This window comes from Eptatretus burgeri, chromosome 13 (genome assembly GCF_056783735.1).
Source record: "Eptatretus burgeri isolate ZD-2024b chromosome 13, Ebu_testis_v1, whole genome shotgun sequence".
Taxonomy (NCBI): Eukaryota; Metazoa; Chordata; class Myxini; order Myxiniformes; family Myxinidae; genus Eptatretus; species Eptatretus burgeri.
The window spans coordinates 11283025-11308415 of record NC_140973.1 but is presented as its reverse complement, the minus strand read 5'-3'; the positions used below and the strand labels follow the sequence as shown (position 1 = coordinate 11308415).

Here is a 25391-nt window from a genome sequence, read left to right as displayed (position 1 = left end):
ACAGTATAGTTTATTCTCCACAACCACGCCATCTCCACAACACAGCTCCCTCCTCAGTAAACAGCGGCAAAATGACGTTGTTACGAACTCGCGGCGCAACAGGGGGAGCCACATTCCAGCGTCCGTGTGCAATCAGCCGTCCAAACGGCTGATTTACATAAACGGATCAAGACGGGCTTTGCCCTGGAAAAGGCCAGCCAATCAGAGGTGAAAGGGGCGGAGCCAGCCTGGGGTGAAGGTTCAGAGGTGAAAGGGGGAAGCGCCGATTTCGGGTGGCGAAACCTCCAACGGCTTCTCCCCTCGGGCTATAAAAAGCCGCGTTGGCAACGCGCAGGGAGCTGGTGGTGGAGCTGTTATCTATAACAATATTATTGTTTTAATTTTAATGGTTTAATGGTTTTATCTCCAATTAAGATTTTTTGTTCTCTTATTATCTACAAATACAAGAATGAATATTTGTTCAAGAGAAAATAAGCTTGTCTCAGAAGTGTGTAAGTTAGTAATCACTTTGTACATTTTTTTTTTTTCAGATGTCTCAGATGAAGAAAGTACAACCGAGTGGAGCACAGAACAGGAAAAAAAAAAGAGGGGCAGATTCGAAGATGAGTCCCATCAAAGAGGGGCATTAGATGCATGGATAAAAAGAAGTAAAGAAGAAGTAGGAGAACCTGGAGAAGTAAAAGATGATGTGGGTGCAGAGAAGGATTTTTCTGATATGGATTCAGCTCAGTCAGAACATAATACTCTCTCTCTCCTCAGTCTCGTTGTCAGGATGATGATCCATGTGAAGAAAATAAAGAAGATTTTTGCAAAGAAGCGATTTTGGCTGTTTGAAGAAACCGATTCCAGATCATTTGAAGATGACAATATTACAACATGGCCCTGAAAGATATCAGAATAAAAGTGGTCCATTTGCTGAGAAGGATGGGAGATCATTTTCCAAACAGTAGTTTGATAAAGTTTCGACAAATAGAGAAATTGTGGAGAGAAAATGGTTGTTATACTCTCCATATCGGAAAACATGCTACTGTTTTGTTTGCTTTTTGTTTTCAAAGGAGCATTTGTCGTCTGTGTCAAACTTTGGAAAAGAAGACGGTTTCTCCACTTGGAGAAAATTAAATCCAAGAATACCTGACCATGAGAAAAGCCCTTCTCATAGAGCTAACATGAGGGAATACCTGAACCTCATAGTTCGACTCCATCATTTAACTACGATAGATGCTGAACTTCAACAGCAAATGTCTGCTGAAAAGAAAAGATGGAAAGCTATAACTGAACGGATTGTCGAGGTTATATCCTTTCTGGCAAAACAGAATCTGGCCTATCGTGGACATCGAGGAGAAGGAATGTCTGGGTTATCAGAGCCAGGGGAGACAGTCAGTGAAAATACAGGAAACTTTCTAGCAACAATCAGACTTTTGGCCAAATATGATGACATCTTAGCAAAACACTTGCAGAGAGGGAAAGAGAAACCAAAAAGTGTCACCTACTTGTCCAACAGAATTCAAAACGAAATAATCAATTTTCTTGGTGAAACTGTCAAGAAAAATATAATTTCCGAAATTAAGGACGCAAAATATTTTAGCATAATGCTGGATTCAACTCCAGATATTGCCCATGAAGATCAGGTTTCTGAAATTCTGCATTACGTTCATATTGATGAAAACAGAAAAGTAGAAATAAAGGAGACATTTCTGGGATTTTTTCAAGTCAACAAGAAAGATGCAGTCAGCCTGGTAAATAAAATTCAGGAAAAATTGGAAGAAGACAAAATTTCCATGAATGACTGTCATGGTCAAGCATATGATAACGCAGCAGTTATGGTTGGAGTGAGAGTAGGTGTTCAACAAAAAATTCTTAAAGTTAACCCAAAAGCTGTGTTTGTGAACTGCGAGAACCACAGCCTCAATTTGGCCTGTGTCCATGCAAGTGAGGAGCAACCTGTTGTTATTACATTTTTTGGCATTCTGGAAAAACTCTACTTTTTTTCTTCATCTACTTCTCGTTGAGAAGTGTTAAAATCTTTTGTCACTCAGACTGTGAAAAGACAGTGTGACACAAGATGGAGTTCCAGCCATAATACTGTGCAAGTAATCCACGAAGAGTGTGACAACGTTATTGCAAGCCTTCAACACCTGCTGGAAGGAGAATTTTCAAGGGAAACTAAATCTGATGCAGGATCGCTACTGAACTCTATTCAACAGTTCCCGTTTATAGCTTTATTAAATTTTTGGTACTCGGTTTTATCATCAGTGGAGAAAGTCTCAAAACGTTTGCAGGATCCAAAAATGGGGTTCCATGAAGCTTCTTGTGATCTGAGAGGACTGATTCATATCTTGAATTTGAAGAATGACGAAATTATCCACAATGCAATAGATTTAGCCAATGAATATTGTGAAAATTGGGGAATACCAATTGCACGAACAAGGAGAAGAAGAATAATGCCTGGAGAGTCAGCAAGAGATAGCGGACTGACGGCACAAGATGAAATGAATAGAGTAATGGTGGAGATTATGAACAGATTAAAAACTGAGATTGAAGACCGCAGTGTCCGTCTTCAAAGAATCAGTGACCGATTTTCTTTTCTTCTGAACTTGAATTCAGTAGTGATTGAAGATGAACAAGAAAGAGAAAAATTAAAAAAGGAATGTTCAGACTTTGCAAATTATTATGACAATGACGTGGTTGTAATGCAGTTATATGACGAAATTATTGATTCTGTGATGCTCCTTCGAGCTGGAGGGAATAGAGTTCCCCCTGATCCTAAAGATGCTCTGGAGTCTTTACTGCAGTATGGGAGGGATGTCTTTCCAATGCTGTGTTTCATCTTGTATATTATTTCCGAGTTTGTGGTTTCGTGTCGCGCTATCTTCGACTTTGTTCTGCGCTCGAGTAACGTGATATTCGGCTTACATTATCTCAAAGACCATATGAGGTGCATGGTACAAAAAAAAGTAAATAAAATGGTTCTGAAACAGTGAAATCGTATTCTATTCCACTTACTGCATTAAAGTAAAATTACTACCGATACTCTGCATCAGTTCCTTTCTCAAACACACCCACCCCAACATGTCGCGCAGAGCGCGGGTTATGCTAGTACAGATTACTGCTTACAATCGCATTTTCAGTCGCAAGCTGTGAAAGGTCATTTTCAAAACTGAAATTAATAAAAACATATCTGAGGTCTTCTATGTCACAGGAGCGACTGACCAATCTGGCTTTAATAAGCATTGGAAAAGAATTTCTCACAGCTGATGTAAAAAGTGAAGTAGTTCAGGTGTTTTGTGACAGGAGGGATCATTTGGGGAAAAGAACTTAATAAATTTGATTGATTTATATTAAAATCAAATAAAGCGTTTATTTCATGTTTCATCTGTGTTTATATATTCAAAATGTTTTCCTTTCTCATAATATTTCTCAGTATATTAGGCCTTATACTTGAGTCTTTGGGGCATACAATCAAGATTTGCCCCGGGGCATCACCAGACCTCTGCACGCCACTGACTTTGTGTGCCCCCTCGAGCCCCATTCCCCTTCCACCTGCAACTCCTCTGCATTAACTCTCCCACCCCCCAGGACACAATGATCTTATCAAATTATTTTCATAAAGATATATTTATTTATTTTTGCATAAAGAAAATAAAGAATTTATTTTGGCTTGGCAAGTCTGCCTCTGGTATATGATGCCCCTCCATCTCTTCTATCACTTCAAATGACATCACAGGCTTGTGAGAAGGCCGAAGGCCTCAAGTCTGTGTTTACTTCTAAATTTTATATCCCCAACCCCTCGCTCCCTGTGCCCTCTAATACCCAACTAACTGATCCTGGACTCTGTCTTTCTCACTGATAGTACAGGCATTTTTAGCAGAAATATTTGGTCAACCTCCCACAAATTGCAACAAAAACAAACTCAACAGATTTTGATTCCTGGATACGTCCTCAGTGACAGAAAAAAAGTCCTAAGGGATCCTCCGGGGGGAAAGTCCTGAAATAATGGAAATCCAATATGGCCACCACTCGGCTTCGGGGAAAATGAGAAAATTGTAAAGATTGATATTTTAATATGTAAATATATGTTTTTCTGCATTCTAATTATTTCTAGTTATGGTCAGTGTATTGATATACAAGAATAATTATAAAAAAGTGAAATGTATTCAGGGTAAAATAAAAAATTATAGCTTTTTTGTCCAAAAATGTCAATTTTTTGTCCCGAAAAAAAAATATATTTACCTGATACTGATGTTGGCTCCTGGACAAAAAAAAAAGAAACGTTGAAGACAAGATGAAATCAAGTCTATGGCAATACAATATAATTATGTAAATCATTGAAACATGACAAAATTCACAATTCCACTCAGGGCAATCACATCTGCCTGACGAAGGTTTCGAAATGAAAATAAAAATTCGCATTAAACTCAGAAACTACATCCATTATAAACTTCCTATACATGTTGAGAAAAATCAAGCGTATTAAAGTTAGAACTCGACAATGTCGTCATCATCCTCATCATTGTCACATGGAGTGTTTGTGCAGCCAGAGCCCCTGCAGTTTCCACAAGCTGGAGTGCACTCAATGTTGTGCTTCTTGCATGTGCATCTCATGGTGCTACATTCAGCCTGGCAGTTGCACCTAATGACACGTAACATCTTTTCAGGAGCTAAAGCTATTGATGTCTGAAGTGGCACAAAACGCTCGTCACACTTCTGCCACCCCCAGTCTGTGGAAGAAGTATGCAAGTCTGACGTCTTGAAACGAATCAAAGACCACCTTCAGAAACATGCCGAGTCTGCAAAGATATCTTCTAGAACTTCAGCGCTCTGGGTTCATGCTATATGGACATGCTAGACATTCTACGCAAATACATCCAGGCAGAGCGCACTGGGAACTGGGCACTACATCTACAGGCCATCCAGGAAATGCTGCCTTACATGGCAGCCTCGGGCCACAACCTGTATGCCAAATCTGTGAGGGTATATCTGCAGCAGATGTCCAACCTCAAAACTCAACATCCCAATGTCAAACAACGTTTTGATGAGGGGTTCCATGTGGTTCGACGAAGTGATCGCCTGTGGGCAGGTCTTTCATCTGACCTGATCATCGAACAAGTTCTGATGAGAAGTTTGAAGACCAGCGGGGGGCTCACACGAGGGTGAGGAATGACATAGCAACAACGGCTGGTATGGCTACTATCAATGCCTGCCTGTGCAGAAATAAACCAGGCAATGCAGGAGCTCACAGGTGTGAACTACAACACCGGAGAGCAGAAGAAGGACATGACCAAGGCAAGACAATCTCGTGACTGGAAGGACACACTATCAGCTCTTCGATATTTACAGGAACGGAATCCGTTCAGTAGTGATCCACGTCTGAGGAACATTACCACTGGAGTTCATGCACACCCCACCGTCAACGTCGATACAGCACATGCTGTAGGAGCCAAAATATTGAAATCTATGGATGGGAAAACACCTGCCGAGTACACATTTAAGAGGAAAGACCAAGTTGTCACCCTCAGCATGAAGTCATCTGTCAAGATTGATGGAGAGCAAGTCCAGGTTGACCCACAACTCCTCTTCAAGAGACTGATCACTGTTGCACCGACAGCAGAAGAACTGGAGTCGGCCTTCAAATATGAACTGTGCAGCTATCCACCAGCCCTCTTTGATTCCTCTCTTCCGGTCCGAGAAGCACACAAGCCAGTCTTTGCTGATGCCATCTGGGATCTTCTTGGATCCGATGCCCCAGCCGATATCCCCAATGATGGGCAACAGTATGTTTTGGATGGTGGGGCACTTGTTCAACGCATTCCATGGTCTCGTGGATTTACATACAGAGACATATGCCACCAGTACACTGATTATGTAACGAAGAAGTACGGAGATGCCATAGTCGTGTTTGATGGTTATGAGAGTACCAATACGAAGGAGATGACACACCAGAGACGGTCTAAAGGGAATGCTGGCACGACTGTGACATTTACAGCTGACATGAATAATGAAGGAGGAACAGTTTCTTGCCAATAGGCAGAATAAACAGCGATTCATTTTTATGTTGAGTGAAGAACTTCAGAAGAAGAACTATAAGACACACCATGCCTCAAGGGATGCTGATCTCCTGATTGTACTGAAGGCCGTGCAGTTTGCTACTGTCACCAACACTGTGTTAGTTGGTGATGACACAGACCTCCTCGTCCTCCTATGCTACCATGCAAGCTGAGAATCCCATGACCTCTTATTTTGTCCTGAGCCAAAGAAGAACACGAAGAAGCCTCACATCTGGAACATCAAGGCTACAAAGAAAATGATTGGTACAGACATATGCAAGCACATACTGTTTCTACATGCAGTTCTTGGGTGCGACACGACATCTCGTCTTCATGGGATTGGAAAGGGAGCTTCCCTCAAAAAGTTCAAAGCAAACAACACATTCCGTGAGCAGGCCAAGGTTTTTGATACATATCCAGCTTCCGTATGTGATGTGGCAGATGCAGGAGAAAAAACATTGGTGATAATCTGCAACGGAAAGTCAACTGACACCCTGGACACCCTCCGGTATCAGCGGTACTGGGACAAGGTGGCTTGGACCTCCTCTCACGTGCAACCACAGAGGTTACCACCAACATCAGAAGCAGCAAAGTATCACAGCCTGCGCGTGTATTTGAAAGTCCAAGAATGGAAGGGATGTGCAGATGAACTTCTTCCGACAGACTGGGGGTGGCAGAAGTGCGACGAGGGTTTTGTGCCACTTCAGACATCAATAGATCCAGCTCCTGAAAAGATGTTACGTGTCATTAGGTGCAACTGCCAGGCTGAATGTAGCACCATGAGATGCACATGCAAGAAGCAAAACATTGAGTGCACTCCAGCTTGTGGAAACTGCAGGGGCTCTGGCTGTACAAACACTCCATGTGACAATGATGAGGATGATGACGACATTGTCGAGTTCTAAATTTAATACACTTGATTTTTCTCAACATGGAAAGTAAGTTTATAATGGATGTGGTTTCTGAGTTTAATGCGAATTTTCATTTTCATTTCGAAACCTTCGTCAGGCAGATGTGATTGCCCCGAGTCGAATTGTGAATTTTGTCACGTTTCAATGTTTTTTTTTATTATACCTTGTCGAGGCTCGTATGAGAGCGAACACACAACGCACATCAAGGGGGGGCATGAGACAGGAGGGGAGGGAGTGGGAAGAACAAAATAGTGGGGAACAGAGACATTTGGAGATCTGTGGAAGGGAGATGGATGGGACCGGGAACATGGGGAATAGAAGATGGACATTACAGGGACTTTCAGGAAGGAAAGCAGGGAATTTGAAGGAGGTGGGCTTGGGTGGATTATCGGGGGTAGAAAAGATCGAGGATTTGGATGGGGGATGATAAGAGGTGATGGTGAATGGCTGTTTTGAAGGCCTGGAGGGAAGAATGGGAATGAATAGGGTGAGGGAATGAATAGGTTTATTCCAAAGGTGGGAAAAAAGAGGAATGAAAGAGTGAAGGTGAGCAGTGATTCATGATTTTGGTATTTTTCACCAGAAGGGGGTTGTTGGCAGACCTTGAGTGCCCTGCGGAAATGTGGTGGGGACAAATCGCAGAGAGAGCAGGGGGGGCGAGGCTGGAGAGGAGATGGTAGAAGACAGAAAGACCACCGACCAACCTGCGGTGAATGAGTGAGAGGCCCAAAGACTCAGCCTCATTGCGGGAGATGCCAATGATCCAAAATGCCTTGGTTTCTACAGCGTGAAGCCGAGAAAGGTGGGAGACAAGAGCACCAGCCCAGAGGGGAGAGCAGTACTCCATCAGGCTGCGGACAAAAGCTTTTTAAGTGGTCAGGAGCTCAGGTGGGCCGAGGAAGGACCTTGCACGACGGAGGATTCCCTGTCGGCGACTGGCTTTGGAGGCGAGGTTTGAAATGTGGCTTTCCCAGGAAAGGTCATGGCAGATAGTGAGACCCAGAAGCTTGAAAGAAAGGACTTCTTCCAGAGGATTGTTGAGAAAGTGGATGGGGGGGGGGGGGTTTCTAAACGGTCCTTTCTAAGAGACATAGTGAGAGTGTGAGATTTGTCGGGATTGAAAGACATGTTCCACGTGTTGGACCAGTTTGTGATTTTATCCAGATCAGCAGTGAGCTAAGAAGCTGCTGCTTGCCGGTCTGAGGGATGACCGATGGTACGGCAGAGGGTGGAGTCATCAGCAAAGAGATATAGAGGATTTTCCAGAGAGTCGGAGAGATCATTGATGAAAACCAGAAAAAGAACAGGGCCCAGAACGCTACCTTGAGGAACTCCAGCCTGGACAGGAAGGGGGGATGAAAGAACTCCATTTAGGGCCACACGTTGACTGCGACAGGAGAGGAAGTCTGCGAGCCATGAGTGGAGATGGCCTTGGATACCATAGGAAGAGAGTTTGGTGAGCAGGGCAGGGTGCCAGACTGTGTCAAAAGCACGTGATACGTCCAGGGATAATGCTCGGATTTCCTGTCTGGCATTGAGGGCTTCCATCCATTGTTGGGAGAGCTGAAGCAGAATATCCAGGGTAGAGTGACTTGGTCTGAAACCAAATGACATGTGCTTGTTTTTGATTGAAGCTTTTTGTAGCAGGGTTCTGATAAAGACATCTACTCCCAAAGTTGATAGGATTCATGAGTTCTTAATTTGTAATTTTTTTCCAGCAAACAGGTAGATAGGCTTCAGCTTCATTCGATTTTTATGGATTCCAGTGTAGAGAGTTTATTACCAGATAAAGTTAAGGAGCGAACCCTACTGAAGGTTTATTTCACTTTCACGAAGACCAAAGGACAATCCTTATATAATTATGGTAAATTTCTTAAAACTCTTAGCATAGATATAGTAAAGGACATTTTGGGAACTGTGCATGTTTGTCTTTCCCTTTTTATATGGTCCTTGTGGACACGTAGTTTCTGTGGATTTGAATATAATTAGTTGAAGTGAAATTATGCATCTGATGAAAATGGAAGCTAAATATAGGGAACCAGTAACTCAACCTTGGAGCTGCATTAGGTCTTCAATTGGATTCTGTCTCTAATTTTGTTCACAAAATGTGCACCAAGTTTAAGTTATCTGTAAACAGTTTTAATGCATGGTTTTACAGAGTTGTGGAAGTCCTGGATAATAGGATTAAGTTTTTCTTAGTAGTCGGGCTTGCTTTCACTGGATTGGTCTAAACCAGTGTTGAACAAGCTGAGTGTTCATAAAGACATTTGGGATTTCCAAGGAAATGTAACACAGGTGGAGGCCATTCAGCCCATCATACCTGTGCAAACACCATACTCCTTTATCCACACAAGATCCAAGGAAGAAATTACAAAAAGTTTTGAATGAATGAAAGAAATGTTTTTTTTGGGGGGGGGGGGAGGGTTTGTAGTTTTTTTTTTTTCTTCCTCTCAGGGGAGGGGGCATGGGCTTGGTTAAAAGCACACATGAAACACATAACCCCCTTGACAAGACCCCCACCAACAGTACTGCGTGCACATGCACACAATCACCCATCAATGCTCAAACTACCTAAAAGTCTTATCAACATCCCTACACCCCTCAATCTCCCATCACTTTCAGGTACCTATCTCATTCCAATTTACACTTATCTACTTTTTCTGCTGTCACTACCTTTCCAGGGAGACCATTCCATGCATTAACTACTCTCTGAGTAAAAGTCCCCTACCTTACTACCGTCTTCACTCTCCTCTTCTTCACTCTCAGGCTATGGCACCTGGTCCCATCACTGTCGACTTTGTTGAATAATTCATCTGCACTTATTTTATCTCTACCTTTCATTATCTTAAACATCTCGATCACGTCTCCTCATAACCGCCTTCTTTCAAGTGTATAAAGTCCTGACTCCTTCAGCCGCTCCTCATAGCTGAGTCTAGCTCGGCCCGGAATCAATGGAGTAGACCTGTGCCGAACCCTCTCTATGGCATCTATGTCCTTCCGGAACTGTGGTGACCAAAACTGCACACAATATCCTAGCTGTGGCCCTCACTAAATTATTGCACAATGTTAACACCACCTCTTTTGATTTATAATTGATCCCCTTCCGAATACAACCTAAAACCCCATTTCCTTTACCTATTTGCTTTGACTGGCACGGTGCTGCCTGCTTACCTCCCATATCTATTACCACCCCCAGATCCTTCTCCTGTGGTGACATGCTCCAAAATTACCCCTTGCATCCTGTAATCTCTATTTTCATTGTTCTTTCCCATCCCTAACACCTTACACTTGCTCAGGTTAAATTCCATCTGCCAATCTTTTGCCCAATCTATGCAAGTATCAATAACTTCCTGAATCTGATCACCACCCCCTCTGCTATCCACCTTACCTCCAAGCTTTGTGTAATTAAATCCACAAATTTGGAAAGTTTACTCTTCACCCCACTATCCAAATCATTGATGTAAATAATGAATAGTAATGGTCCGAGTACTGATCCCTAAGGTACCCCGCTACGTACATCCTCCCAGCAAGACATCCTCCCACTCATAGGCACTCTTTGCTTCCTATCACTAAGTCAGTTTGCAATCCAATTAGCTACCTAACCAGCCACTCCACAAGCCCTCATTTTGGCAAACAACCTCCAATGTGGTACCTTTTCAAATGCCTTCTTACAGTCTAGTTATACGATGTCCACTGCCTTTCCCTCATCCACCCAATCAGACACTGTCTCATAGAACTCTAAAAGATTTGTTAAACAGGAACTACCTTTGGTAAACCCATGATGACTACCTTTAATTAGTTTGTGTTTGTTTAAATGGTTCCTCATCTGGTCCTTAATTGATGTCTCCAACACCTTCCCCACAACTGAAGTCAAACTAACAGGTCGATAGTTTCCCAATTCTTCTCTGGATCCTTTCTTAAATAATGGTGTTATATTCGCTACTCTCCAATCCTCCGGTACCTGTCATGACTCCAGTGAGCAATTGAAAATATCCGTTAACATCTCACTTACCTGCTCAGCCACCTCCCTCAATACTCTCTGTTGCATATTATTTGGACCTTACCAGCCTTACCATAAGGCTTATATTGCATATTGCAATATTGCCTTACCATATTGCAAAGATTGTTACCAGCCTTATCTACTCTTCGATTACCAAGCTGTTCCTATACATTCCTCCACTCCAACCTGGATCTTCTGTAAAAGCCCTTCCTCACCTCCTCGATAGATACTCTCAGCTATTGGCAATTCTCCTGACTGTTATTGTGTAAAAGTTGAAGAAAATACCTGTTTAATAAGCCTGTCATCTCACTTTCATCACAAATCACTATCCCGGTGCTATTCCTCAATGGGCCCACACTGGTCCCAACCTGTTCTTTTCTCATGATATACTCAAAGAAAGCCTTGCTCTTATGTTTAATATTCTTAGCCATATCCTTCTCATACTCTCTTTTGGCTTGTCGAGTTATTTTCTTAACTTGACTCCTTTTACTCCAATAGTGATATCAATCTAACTCCTGTCTTGTTATTTTAAACCTAATAAATGTATTCTGCTTCTCCTTAATAGCGTTCCTTATCTCACTACCCACCCACCCTGGTCTCTTTCTACTTCTAGTTTAACACCTCATTGGAATGTCCTTAACTCTGCACTCTCCACATTTGGTCCTTGAAGGTTTCACATTTTTCTGATGCCGATTGTCCTGTTGTTAGAGTCGCCCAATCAACATCACCCAATTCTGTCCTCATACCCTCAAGGCTTGCCTTCCGAAAATCTAATAGCCTTACCCTACTTTCTTGAACTCTCACCCTCAACAGAATCTTTGCACACATAATGTTATGGTCACTTGCTCCTAAATGCTCCCAAACCTCCACCTCCTCCACCATATTGGGACCGTTACTTAAAAGGAGGTCTAACACTGCACTCCCCCTCATGTGATTATCTACAAACTGGGTGACAAAGCAATCTTGGAATAAAACTAGGAAATTCTCATCTGCTCATCCCTTTCCCTGTTCCTGGACCCAATATATCCTTGGAAATTAAAATCCCCCATAATCCATACTCTTCCCTTAACACATGCCCTTTGGAATTCCGCATGTACTCCTCCTTCCTCCTCTTCCTTCACACCCGGAGCCGTATCAAATATTCTTACCAGTATCTTACTGTTTTTACAATCTCTAATCTCGACCCATACAGAATCCTCAACATTAACATCACCCCTTTCTCTTGATACAATTCTGTCCTTTACCCAGATTGCTACTCTTCCTCCTATTCTCTCCTTCCTATCACACCAGAACACCTTGTAGGCTTCTAATCCTGTCCTCCAGTTACTCTCCTCCTTAAACCATGTCTCACTCACTGCAACTATATCATACTCCTCGCTCTCTACTTTGGCTTCAAGCTCTTCCATCTTATTATGTAAACTTCTGGCATTGGTGTCAAAAATGTTTAACTTTTCCCTTCCTGAAATTATATTTTCTAGCCTGGCCTTACTCATCCCAATTACATCATCCGTTCCTTCCTTAATAGCTTCCCCACCCTCCACTGACCAAAAAATGCCTGAATTCCTTCCTCAATTTCCACTGCAAACCTTGCTGCCCCCTTTCTATTTAACAGACGGTCATCATTCTGGAAACACTCCCTTTATCCCCAAATTGATTCCCACTACTTCTTCAATGTAAAACCTTCCTCTCTACCCTACACCATTCTTCCAACCATTGGTTGATATCTATCGCTCTGCTCATAATTTCTATATCATTTCTTAATCTTAGGAGAATCCCAGAAAACATTACCTCACGACCCTTTGCTTTCACCCACTTACCCAATACCCTGCATCTATTTTTCAAAACCTCCGAGTCAACTTTCTCTACACTACATAATTCGCACCTAGTTGTACCACAACCAACTTCTTCCTGCCGTGACCCGATACAATATCGGTTACCGTTCCTTCAATGTCCCTCACTCCCGCTCCTTCAAAACTACACAGAATTCTGTGTCTACAATCCTTCCTGCAGAATGAAGAATCGACATATTTAATAATCTCGTCTCCCACAAAAACTGTCTCCCATACCTCGTTTCTACAAATTTCTCTTTCGGCACCTGCACCACTGCCTGCACATGCTGCACCTCCACCACTGCCTGCACCCCCACCACTGCCTGCACCTCTACCTCTGCCTGCACCTCCACCACTGCCTGCACCTGCACCTCCACCACTGCCTGTACCCACTGCACATCCACAACTGCCTGCACCTGCTGCACATCCACAACTGCCTGCACCTGCTGCACATCCACCACTGCCTGCACATGCTGCACATCCACCACTGCCTACACCCCCACCACTGCCTGCACCTCCACCTCTGCCTGCACTTGCACCTCCACAACTGCCTGCACCCGCTGCACCTCCACCACTGATAGCTACGTAATAGTTCCAGTGGATAAGGCTGCTAATAATTTTGCTGGGGTTTGTAAAAAGTTTTATGTGGAGGTTTGTATTAAGAGAGTTGGGCATTGATACAGTTACTTTCACTAGTTTTGGAAACAGCACATGTGTTCCTTATCAGAAGTCACTCCAAGATATTATCTCTGAGTATCAGTATGTTTTTGTTAATAATTTCAGTATTAAATGTAAAGAGGTAAATCTTTGTATTCCTCGGCTTTTCTGGATCCCAAAGCTTCATCATAACCCATAAAAGTATAGGTTTATAGTGAATGCCAAGGTTTATGTGTCAGGTTTGACAGAGAATTCTAAAGAAATACTCGTTTTTTTAAGGGGGGGTTGTATACATTGTCGAGGCTCGTATGAGAGCTAACATGCAATGCACAGCGATGGGGGGCAGGAGACAAGAGGGGTGGGAGAGGGAAGGACAAAACAGTGGGGAACAGAGACATTAGGAGATCTTTGGAAGGGAGAGGGATGGGGCAGGGAAATGGGGGATACAAAATGGAAACCATAAGGGCTTTGAGGATCTTACACGACAGGGAGCTTTTGGGAAGGAAGGCAGGGAATTTGAAGGAGGTGGGTTTGGGGTGGATTACTTTTAGGTTGTGGGTCCATTGATGTTTGTTAATCTACTAATGTGGATCTGTGACCGGAGTTGTGGATCAGCCACTTGGAGAGGTTCTGGGCTGAAAGGATCGAAACCTCGATGATAAACGGTGCCCTGCTGATGATCCGGGCAGTTGGGAAATCAGTCAATTACTTATAAGTTGAGGTTATAACTTCAAATAAAATAACTTTTGCAAGTACTTACCAGTAGGTAATATATCTGTGTTTGTGTGTTTATATGTGTATGCATGTGTGGGGTGTTTATATAAATGTGTGTGAATGTGCGTATGTATATGTGTTTCTCCTCCGAAACTGCCGGACGGATTGTCGCCACTTTCGGCATGCGGGTGCTCTGTGGTCTAATGAACAGCATGGGCTATGTGAGATCGCGCCAGACGGACAGGTTTGGGAATTTTTGGCGATTTTCTAATTTTTACATTCGTTTACATTGCGACGTGTGACGTCACCGCTGAGAGGCGTAATGACGTCATGACATCATCGGTCATTCGCTGACGTCATTACGTCTGCCGTCGACAGACCGTCACCGCTGGGAGGCGTAATGCCACTCCGAGAAAACAGCGTCTGCAATATAAAAACCCTCTTCTGCACATGCTGACTACCTCAGAAGGTGAATTTGACACAAAAAATGTAACAAGAAATATTGTATATTAAGAAATTCGATAAATCACATTGTGAACACTGGATTTATTGACATCCTAACGAACCCTCACTTTCGAAACTTTGCGCGGAGCGCGGGTTTGGCTAGTATATTTGTATATATTGTTACGGATCTGGAAACCATATGCATTCAAACATGCAGATGTCCCAAGAGTCAGTTATTCCGTTAAGTACGTGTGAGACAGGTCCCTTCCTTTTGTCTAGTGGAAGAATCAAAGGTGTGCGTTAGATGTAATAACCTACCTAAAAGAACATCGCAACGACCATCCAACAAACCATCTAACGACCATCCAACAAACAAACCGACAACATCACTGAACAAGCGCTTCACTCGCCTAACCGGCGACTCGCTGTCCGAGGCAGAATCTCTGGCAGTTCCTTCTAGGCTTCCACAAACTTTGTAATTTCTTTTTGACAAGTATGGGCACGCGTGGAGTGGGGGCGGGATTTTCCCGGCATGGCAGAAACCCCGCCCAGAAAGGGCGGACCCATGGGAGCCCCGTCCAATCAGGGCAGACAGCGACGTCTGTTCCACCGAGCCCCCGCCCCGTTCGGGGAGATCCATAAAAGTTACGATGCCATCCTCAGCGGAGAGTTCTTCGGGGGTTCGGTCGTTGATTCTGAGTAAGTCTCTTGGAGGAGGAACGAGAGTTCTTTTGGAGGAGCAAGTTGGTTGGTGTGCGCTCTACATTTTGCTGGCATTCGTGGAGTTTTCCTGGATCCTGTCCGTGACCCTGATCTCCGCCCTGGGACTCCGACTACCCCGCTCGGTTTCCTCCACGAGCACAAGCACCACACGTGTGACTGTGGGCCGAGCCACACGACCAATAGCAGGTGCCACACCATGAAGCACTACCTCCCTTCAACGTGCAGGTACCAACGTGATCTGCGACCCCCAGCTCGTCTCTCCCTCTCAGGCTGCGAGGACCTTTCAATAAATTGTCTGAGTGTGCGTCTGAGTGTGTGGACCCGTCTTATAAGTAGAACTGTTAAGTGTTTTCCATCATTGTAAATTCTTGCTTGCATATCCGTGACAAGTCTTGCCCTGTCTTTTTTATTTGTGAATAAAACAATTGTAGAAATGTTCCCAGTTCGTTTCCGTCCTTTCTTGCATTGGTCCAGCATGGTTCGGATCTGAGTTTTAGCCGGGTTTTTATCCCCGATAATCTGTTCATCCAAGCCAGCACGGCTTTGGCAGTTTCTGCTCGGCTGCACCTGAACCGGAGTTGGTAGTCGGTAGTTGGAACTCGACCGCAGTCGGTAGAGTGACCCGGTTTGAGCAAGATGTGCTTTCCCCGGTAGTCGAAATCGCGTAGTTAATTAGGTAAATTGGCTCAAGACAAAAAGACCCCACGCTACGTGGTTGAGATATTGGCGTCCACGGTCGATTCAGCGACCCGCCGGCTCACAGAGTTAACCGAAAGCGACGGCCTACAATTCTGGGGAGTCTGATGGGAGACGATGCAACCTCCCCCACCTAGTGGTCGTTCTCGCCACCGACCCCCGGCCCACAACAATATATATATATATATATATATATATATATATATATATATATATATATATATATATATATATATATATATATATTGTTGTGGTTGACGAAATTCGCAAACCACCATTCAGGTCCCTTAGGTGAGATATCTCTGTAAGTATATGTGTAGTTAGGCCCAAACCCGTTGTTTCGAGGGAATAAATGTCATTCATGCGGGCTGCGACCCTTCTAGATAGCCGTTTTTCTTTTACTATCTTTATTTTGGACCAGCCGCCATTACGACCACCACCAACCACGTCTCAACAGCCATCACACAACAACCACCAACCGCAACGCCGCTTCACAACAGCCACGACCTTTACCGTCACAACTCGCCCTCGCAACCATCGCATCACCACTATTCCCGCGCCACTTGTGGGCACCGATACTGGACTTGTGCAGGGCGCGCACCGAGCAGGGGTGCAAAAGCGCCGGCCTTTCCGAAGAAAACGGATCAAAAACGACTCACGCCCACTTCCGTTCCGTCCTATCGGTGAGCGTGGGGCGATTTGGCCCCGCCTACAGGTACGTTGGAGTGTGGTCGCTATATGCAAATTCATGGATCAAAAAGCATTCACGCCCACTTTTCCTCGGTCCAATGGGGAGCCAGTTAGAGGTGAAGGGTCGGAGGTAAAGGGTCGAAGGTGAAGGAGCGAGGCCACGGGGGATATAAACGACCGCGTTCGTCAGTCAAGAAGAGTTGTCGGTGGAGCTGGGAAGAAGTGGTAGTAGTCAGAGTGAAGAGGACGGAGCTGTGGAGAGGTGGCGGCGGCGAAGGCGGTCGAGGGGGTGCTCGTGTCGGAGTCGGGGAGCTGCGGAGGGAGAGGCCGGCGGCGCGACCGAGGTCGTGGTGGAGACGCTCGTCGCGGGACCCGAGACAGGGAGATATCCTCCTTCCCCCCGAGCATCAACAACCCTCTCCTGTTTCCCCCCGCGCTGAGATAGTGCGAGAAGGGGGCCCCGTCCCCACCCCATACCAGGCAGTCCCAGCGAGGCCCACGGAGTCGGGGCGCCAGCGCCATTTTGCGGCTCATCACCAGACGGGTAGGCCCGACGCGGTCTCGGCCCCAGGCCCGCCTCATCCTTGAGGGTGGTCCTTTTCTTTTGCTTTGGGTATATGTGTTGTCGGCGCCGTCTGTTAAGTAAAACTGCATAAGTGTTGCAGTGTGCTCGCGTAGTCGGTAATAGCTCTGCATTGTGTTTCTCTTTTATATTTGCTTTTTGTGTAATATTGTGTTTCTTCTTCTTTTACATTTGCTTTTGGTGTAATTGTATATGTGTGCTTTCCGTTCATCGTGAAATAAATGTGCTTTATGTTGAACTGTTTTCCCGCTTCGCTTCGTCTTTTCCTCTATTGAATCTCCATCTTACTTCACGTAAAGGGTTGGTCGTGGGCTAAAACGCCCGATAATTAATCGAACCGTCGAGGCCGACGATAACACCGCTCGGTTATCCCGATAGTACGGAACGGGTCGCTTAAAGTGGCCCGTGTCCGAAGTCGACCTGCGGCGAGGTGCGATCGCCCGGTCTACCCTCCGTGTGGGTACTTAGGTAGGTCGAATTTGGCGAGCAACCCTATCCCACGTGGGGGGCCGATTGGCACGATCGTGGTGAGGCCGAAAGGTCCACCCGTGACTAGTTACCGGCGTTAGTCCGAGAGGGTCACGACGGGATTGTCCGTCCGGTGGGCGACGTGCCGCGATTCGAGTTACGTGGCCGTTCGCACGCCGGCGGGCGCGAATCCGCAACAATATATATATATATATATATATATATATATATATATATATATATATATATATATATATATATATATATATATATATATATATATATATATATATATATATATATATATATTGTTATGGATTTCAGAATCTGGTATGATGAATGCATCCACACATCCAGGTCCTCAGACAGTTATTTCCTTATATAAAATGCATGTTCAGATTAGCCCCATCCCCATGTCTAATGGGTTCTTAAATGTGATGCGTTGAGAAGGGCAAAGGATAGATCCCCTCTCTTATGGGAAGCTGTTTTCTTTACGACAGACATGTTTACACACATTTCTTTCACGAGCTCTGAAGCCCGCCCTCATTTTTCCTCAGCAACATTCTTTCGCGAGCTCCGACGCCCGCCTTTTTGAGAGTGCACGGGTCGTCATGGTAACGATGCCCCAGTGGGGCGGGGTGAGCTTGGGGCGGACGGCACCCCGCGGAGATGGCCCGGGGATATAAAAACGAGTGAGAGAAAGCGTGAGGTACGTTCTGTGAGGAGATGCGTCGGGCTTCCTTCTTGGGACTACGGTGCAGTAATGTGGGTCGTTATTTTTTTGATTTGGTTTCCTGCCCAGTCACACCACCGTGGACATGGTGCGACTTCTCAACAAACAATGCATGGAGGCTATGAATCTCAGAATGGATATCAGAGCCCATCTCTCGGCTATATGTCGAGCATTTGACACAATTTAGCACCCAGCCTCATCACCAATCTCAGGAACACGGACAGCATCCCCTTCCTCTCACAACTTATCGACTTCCTGAAATACCAGTCAGCACATTGCTCTCAGCGACATCCTCCAAGTTCCTCCATCTGTCGAGCTTGAGCACCCCGAAGGAGAATCTTGGATCCAGAGTCCTCATCTTCATCAACGACCGCTCCAATTATATCTGGAAAACCAACCTCGTCTTTTTGCTGAATACTCCGCTGTAACACCTCTCATCGTTCAGGAAGACGGCGACAACCTCTTCCTGCTCTACAGACCTTGATGGGATCACAATATGGTCAAACAATTGGAATATGTCTTTCAATCCTGACAAATGTCAATGTGTCCCCACGAAAGGACCTTCCAGCCAACGACTGGCCTCTATTTATTTATTTATTTGACAAACCTCTTGAAGAAGTTCAGTCCCTTAAACTTTTAAAACGGCTGTTGCCGTTTTCCTGCTCTCCACCATTACAGCTGTTCTGTTCTGTGTTCCAGCTCTTCCATGAGCCTCGACTTTGCATATATCCAAAAGGGTAACGCGTATCAAACACCTTCTATCACTAAACTCGCAATGCCAGTGACACGACCACTTGTACCAACTGATGTAACAACTCAAAACCTTTTCGATCATTATCTGTGAAATGATCGATTATTTTGAAAACACCGATTGACGCGTTGCTCTCATGTCGGGAGATGTTGAGCATTTTCAATCGAGTCAAGGCCGCGGCACGTACAGGGAAAGCCTTGTAACTTGTTCGGACACCCCGGGAGCGATATTTCGGTTCAAGGATCAAACAAACAGTTAGAATTCAAAACAACAAGAGCGACCATCGTGAGAAAATCAAAATCCGTCACCAAAGTGCAAAAGAACAATAAAATGATGGCTCCTACCGTTCGCCACGTAAACCATAACTGCGACCAAACTGACGTCATCAATTTGTTTACACTTGTACCTTGTAACGTTTCTTAAACCTTCCGGTTTTTGTCAATTATTCCATTACCGTGAGGTGCATTTCACACCTCTTAATTACTTGTTCGCTTTCAGGATTATATATGTTTCCCAAACGGAGCAAAAGCGATTTTTGTAAACAAGAGGGAACCACAGCCAAGCTGTGTGGTATTGACGCATACATCTCAAGCCCAAATTGTTAGAAACGTGAATAGTAAATTAATTAATGGGATATTTCAACGTTCACCTAATCATTATATGAGAAACTAACATGTGTGTGTGTGTTTTAACATGCCAATCAATTAGAATAAGTAGCTTCTTCTTCTTTGGGATCTCTCGATGACGACGATGACGTCAGTGGATTGGATTGTCAGAGTGGGTTGGAACGTTCGCCATGGTGGTAGCTTCTTCTTCTTATTATTATTATTTTTATTATTTTCTTCTTCTTGTTCGTCTTTTTTTCTTCTTCATATTTATCTTCTTATTATTATTATTTTTCTTCTTATTATTTTACTTCTTCCTCTTCTGCGGTCTCTCGATGACGAGGATGACGTCAGTAGATTGGATCGTCACAGTGGGTTGGAACGTGGCGTCATAGAGGTCATTGTTTCACCCCAATCTGTTTGTCTGTGAAGAGGATATCAATATGGACGGATTCGGACGAAACTTGGTGGACGGGTTGGGTGTGTGACAAGGACGAATTCATTCGATTTTCGTGAAGATCTGGATCTGGATACGAGATTTTATTTCAGTGATTCTTCACCATTGAGAGAGAGAGGGCCAAAACCGATACACACACACAGCACGAAATATCAAAGTCCCCTCTTCTCTGCACTGTGTCCTCCCTGCATTCAAGGGTCGTTTCAGACTGTATATTGCAGTTTGTGGATGTCCTTGAACAAGCCAGGAGGCATGGCAGCACCCACCGCAACTCTGTAGACCTTACATTTTGTGGTGGGCTTGTTGCCATGTTGGAAACTGTCCCTTCCTTAGTAGACCAAATGCAGTCGACTGAGGATATCCGTGCAACTACTTCAACGGTAAAGCTGTTGGCCAGGGACACTGTGCTTCCAAGGTAGTTGTACTTATCTACAGCATCCAGGACTGTGTTGTTGATGGACACTTCTAGTTTCCTGGAGACAGCACCAGGGAATGACTGATAGATCATTTTGGTTTTCAGGATATTGATTGGATTGAGAGACTGAAACCAGAGTTGACATCTGCAAACTTTGTGGCCAGATGCTGGATGGTTAACTCAGGGTACTATACAAGCCTGATGTTCGCTAAACCGTTGAGGTGGCTGGCTTCAGATCTTTGGGTCTTGTGTTTGAGCCCCCTGTTCTTACCGTTAAATAACACCAGGTGGGTTGACTCAGCCTGTCATCCTTCCCAGGTTGGCAAAGTACCAGCTTACTGGAAACGGGGTGGGGGGGGGCACTGCATCGGCAGCACATTTTACTAGTGCTGTGCATTCAACATATCGATGATCAGACACCATCCGCAAGGCCTTCACCCTTCACTTAGGACCGACTCACCCATGTACAAGCGCTGTTCGCATGGAACCCTTCTCCACCTTGGCCTTCAACATCTCTCGTTTGAATATACGAAATCCACCAAGATCTGCACCAGTGGTGGCTCCACCGCACGCCATACACCCGCCAGCCCTGAGACACGTGCGAAGGGTACATCACCTGCGATGGCCAGGTATAGACCCGACGCTCAAGCGTCATCCATTTTCAGGGCCAGCTCCCAGCAATGATGCAACCAGCATCATCCACATTGATCCCACTCTGGCATTGAAGTCTCCAGGAATTATGACTGTCTGTCGGCGACATGCGGCATAACGTTTGAATCGAATCCTCGTAGAAACACTGCTCGACTTCTTCCTTTCTTAGCAGAGTTGGAGCATAAGCAGTGACAACTGTGGCACAAGTATTTTTGTCAAGGGGTATGCGATCATTGACAGCATTGGGAAGCGAAGATAGTTAGATGGCGAGTGAGTTTGAGATGGCAAAGCTGACTCCGGACTCCCTGCAGTCACCACTTTTCTTTTCTCGACCAATAAAAAATTGTAGTTCTTCTCTCAGATGAAGCACAGCAGGGATGCAGCCTCATCTCCTGTAAGGCTGCTATGTCTGCCATGTCTGTCTCTCTGTTCAAACGGACCAGCCTAACATATTGTTATGGTTTTGGAAAAACTTACGCCGGGGGAGAGCATACATGGACACGTAGGTGACCCGAGGATCAGTTATTACCTCCGACGCCAAAGGTGAAGGAGGTTATGTTTTCCCCCCTTTTCTGTCTGTCTGTATGTTTGTGTGCAGGATATCTCAAAAAGTTGTGGACGGATTCAGATGAAATTTGGTGGACAAGTTGGTTGTGTGACAAGGACAAAGTGCTTAGATTTTGGTGAAGATCCGGATCCTCTTGATTAAGGCGACCGAGCTTACCACGAGCACAACGCCGGACTGATGCGAGAGCCAATCCGTTGGCGAATTATAATATCCCGGCTTATCGACATACGGACATTGCTGGACCAATGAAAAAGGACAACCATGGGCAGATTGGAAATATATTTCAAAAAAAATAATAATTTATTTTCAACAAGCAATATGTGGTACAGAAAAGGAGGGAAGGGAACTCAAGGGCTTTAATGAAATCAAAGGGCAACCGGAGCAGAAAAAGGGGAAATGCAATAAATAGCAATCAATGTGTGTATTTACAAAAAGAAAATGCACATGTTGCAGCCTTAACTTAACCTACCCCTTACATCCCAGATAACACAACAGGATACCCTTCAGACACTCGCACACACACGTGGAGAATTGGGAGGGACAGGGTGACTTCAGCCTCCTGGTACGTGGAACCGTCTCCCTCCCCAGCTTAGTACCGCTCTCCCTGCTGCTCTCATGAACGGCCCTGTTACTGCACTCCACAACCAAGGGTCCACGAGCTCAATTGGAACCGTGAATGAAAGTGTCTGGGACCAGGGAAGAAGCAAGAGTGATGACAAGGGCATAGAGAGAGAGAGAGCGCGAGCCAGAACCTCAGGCACATTTTTATAGTCCCTGGCGGCAGGCAGGGCCAAAGTGCCATACCGAAGATCTCCCGAGGTGGCCTGGGGCCAGCTATTGGGCCACGTCAGATCTTACGAGCTGACCCCATGCCAGAAATTGGGGGATGGACCCCCACAGTCCTGCCCATTCCGCTGCCCGTCAAGATATGTTCTCAATTGACCCTTCCGGCTGGCACCAGGAGCAGAGCTCCGCAGTTACCATGGGGAAATCACTTTTACCCCCATGCACCCGAGACGAACCTCACATTTCCAAAAATGTCCATGGCACAAAGTCAGGGAATGGGGCAATTATTGCGGGGGGGGGGGCTGTCATGTCCTGGTCCGTATACCAGTCATGTTCAGGTGGAGAGGAATGAACGGGGGATTAGGGAAACGAAATATGGAACAGGGGTAGATGGCAAGAAATTGCAGTACAGGGTCGACATCCATACAAACGAACAGAAAAACAAGGACTTGGTAGGGCTTTAAACAATAAAGGGACATTTGGGAATTTGGCGTGCATTTCTAAAGTCATGGCTTCGGCAAAGGTTCCAGAATGCTGGTGTTATTCGCACATGCCGAGAAGCGATGGCAGTAAAACGAAGCGTGCCCTACGTGATGACGGCAGTCAGGGCACACGTCATTACGAGCTGATGTTGCTATGATCCGAACGGGTTGAGAGGGGATGCTAGCTACCCAACCCAATGCATTTAATTACATAATAACCCCTATAGGGAAGGCGCTATTCTTAAAGTACATTACGGAAATAACTATTCTAAGAGTCTACGTGCTGTGTGCATTTCAATTTCAGCATACGGTTTATACAGCCGTAACAATATTGTTGTGGATCCGGGGTTCGAGGCTCGCCATGGGGGGGGGGAAGCACTCAGGACCCTCCCAAACACCTGGTCCTGAGGCCGCCAGGTACAGATAGCTCCACGCGCCAGCGGGTTACTAAGCACCCACGAACACCGATTGGTTCTGCCAATTTTGGCAGGGTTACACGACTTCGCGTGATACTTTATGGCTGAACCAATCGTGTACGGCTGAACCAATTGGGGTCTCGTGCCCTCAACGCACACCCGGATTACTACTGAGCGATAGCGAGTGTGTGCTGGCTAAAAAAACAAATCACTTGGGGTAGAATTTCCCAACGAACACGAACGTGCGGACTTTGCAGGACCAATAGAGGAAAAGACAGGAAGAGCTGGGTACAATTATAACAACCAATTTATTCTAACAAATGAAGTAAAGAGCATGCAAATATTTACAAAGACACAATAAAGGGCACAGTGCAGACTTGTACTGATATAAAGAACTTCTACAATCTTAACTTTCCGCTATACAAGACAGGCACCATCAGACACATACCCCGAGGAAAGTTAGAGCGCAAGACAGTGAAAAAGTACGAGGTGTTGATCACCTCTATTGTACCTGGCGCAGCCGACAGGCCCACGCTTCCCAGTTTCTTAGGAGGGGGAGGAGGGAAGGAAACTTATGGTGTCTCAGGTGTGTGATTTGAGGAGTGATGGGGTGCAATGGAATGCAGATGATGTGCAGAGAAGGAAAAATGGGAAGAGGTGTGTATCTGTGGGATAGCTCTGAAAAGAATGGTCGGTTGCTTTTTTCTGTCCACAGAAGACGAGATAGAAGATGAGACAGAAGGTGTGGGAAGATAGCCTACCAATGAAGTGTGAGAAAGTCTGGAAGTGTTTCTGATATTAGTCTGATAACTATGATCAGTCTGGTGCTTGGTTTGCTCACCCACCCAGTGCTCTGCTCCGCCTTCTCAACTCCGCCTTCTGCCCCGTACCGTCGACCAAGCCAAAGTTGTCTCTCTCAGTGTGTCTGTCTCTGTCTCTCCTTTGCAACCCAGCACTCAGAACCACTACAACTCCTTCGCAGGATGTTGAACCGATTCTAGCGCATACCTACACTTTGAGCTACACACCAGAACATTCCAAACACAAGCATCTGTAATGGTAGGTAGCGTCCGTGGTTCCCCAATATCTTTAAAGGACAGTGGAGTGGTGGGTGAGGGTTCCAGAGGGGTGGTGACTGTGGTTGTGGCATTTGTAGCAGGTGTGGTGAGGTGAAGAAGCATTGCAGCAGTTATGGTTAGGTAAGCGAAGCGTTGTTGCGGTTATGGTGAGGTAAGTGAGCTTGAATGGATTTTGGGATTTTTATAAGGCCATTGTGGTTATAAGAATGTTGTGGCTGAAGAAGATCTGAGGTGATGGTCGGTACAGGAATGGCATGAAGTTTGAATGGGGTTGTGGCAGCACATGCTGATGAACTGTCTCTTATTAGTAATGCGTGCATGCTTGCATGAAGAGAAGATCATGTGTGCAGCAAAGTAAATAAAATAGACAACGGACAGAAAGACCTGCCGAAAAACCCTCGCAACGCATTTTGTCCCATCAACCCACGAGACAGACGGGATGGGAGTAATGCTTCCCCTCATGGCGAGACATATCTCAAACAAATACCAATGAAATAATTCCCTCGGGACTGCTATATGTTGTTTGCCATAGGCTAGGGGGAGTGCCGGCTTCGCAGAACTGCAACAAAATTGTGACGGTTGTGCAATTGGCCCCAGAGAAAGAGCACATCACACATCGGTCCTTCGTTATTTATTAGTATATGCCAGTTAGCCCTTTGCCCTGTGTCTGGACTAGAGGATCTGGGATG

At 45.2% G+C, this 25391-nt stretch overlaps 1 protein-coding gene across 2 annotated transcripts in view; it reads right to left on the bottom strand.

Annotated features, from left to right (window-relative positions):
- The window catches only part of SELENOK (selenoprotein K), a 37332-nt gene that overhangs the window by 9222 nt on the left and 2719 nt on the right, over positions 1-25391 (bottom strand). Inside the window, exon 1 of one of the 2 annotated variants that reach the window (XM_085851111.1) lies at positions 19588-19758. The exons of the other annotated variant lie outside the window; for it this stretch is intronic. Coding sequence (XP_085707237.1) covers positions 19588-19606 — 19 coding nt within the window. The 5' untranslated portion in view covers positions 19607-19758. Of the gene's footprint in view, positions 1-19587; positions 19759-25391 lie in introns of those variants that run through there. 2 annotated transcript variants of the gene reach the window in all.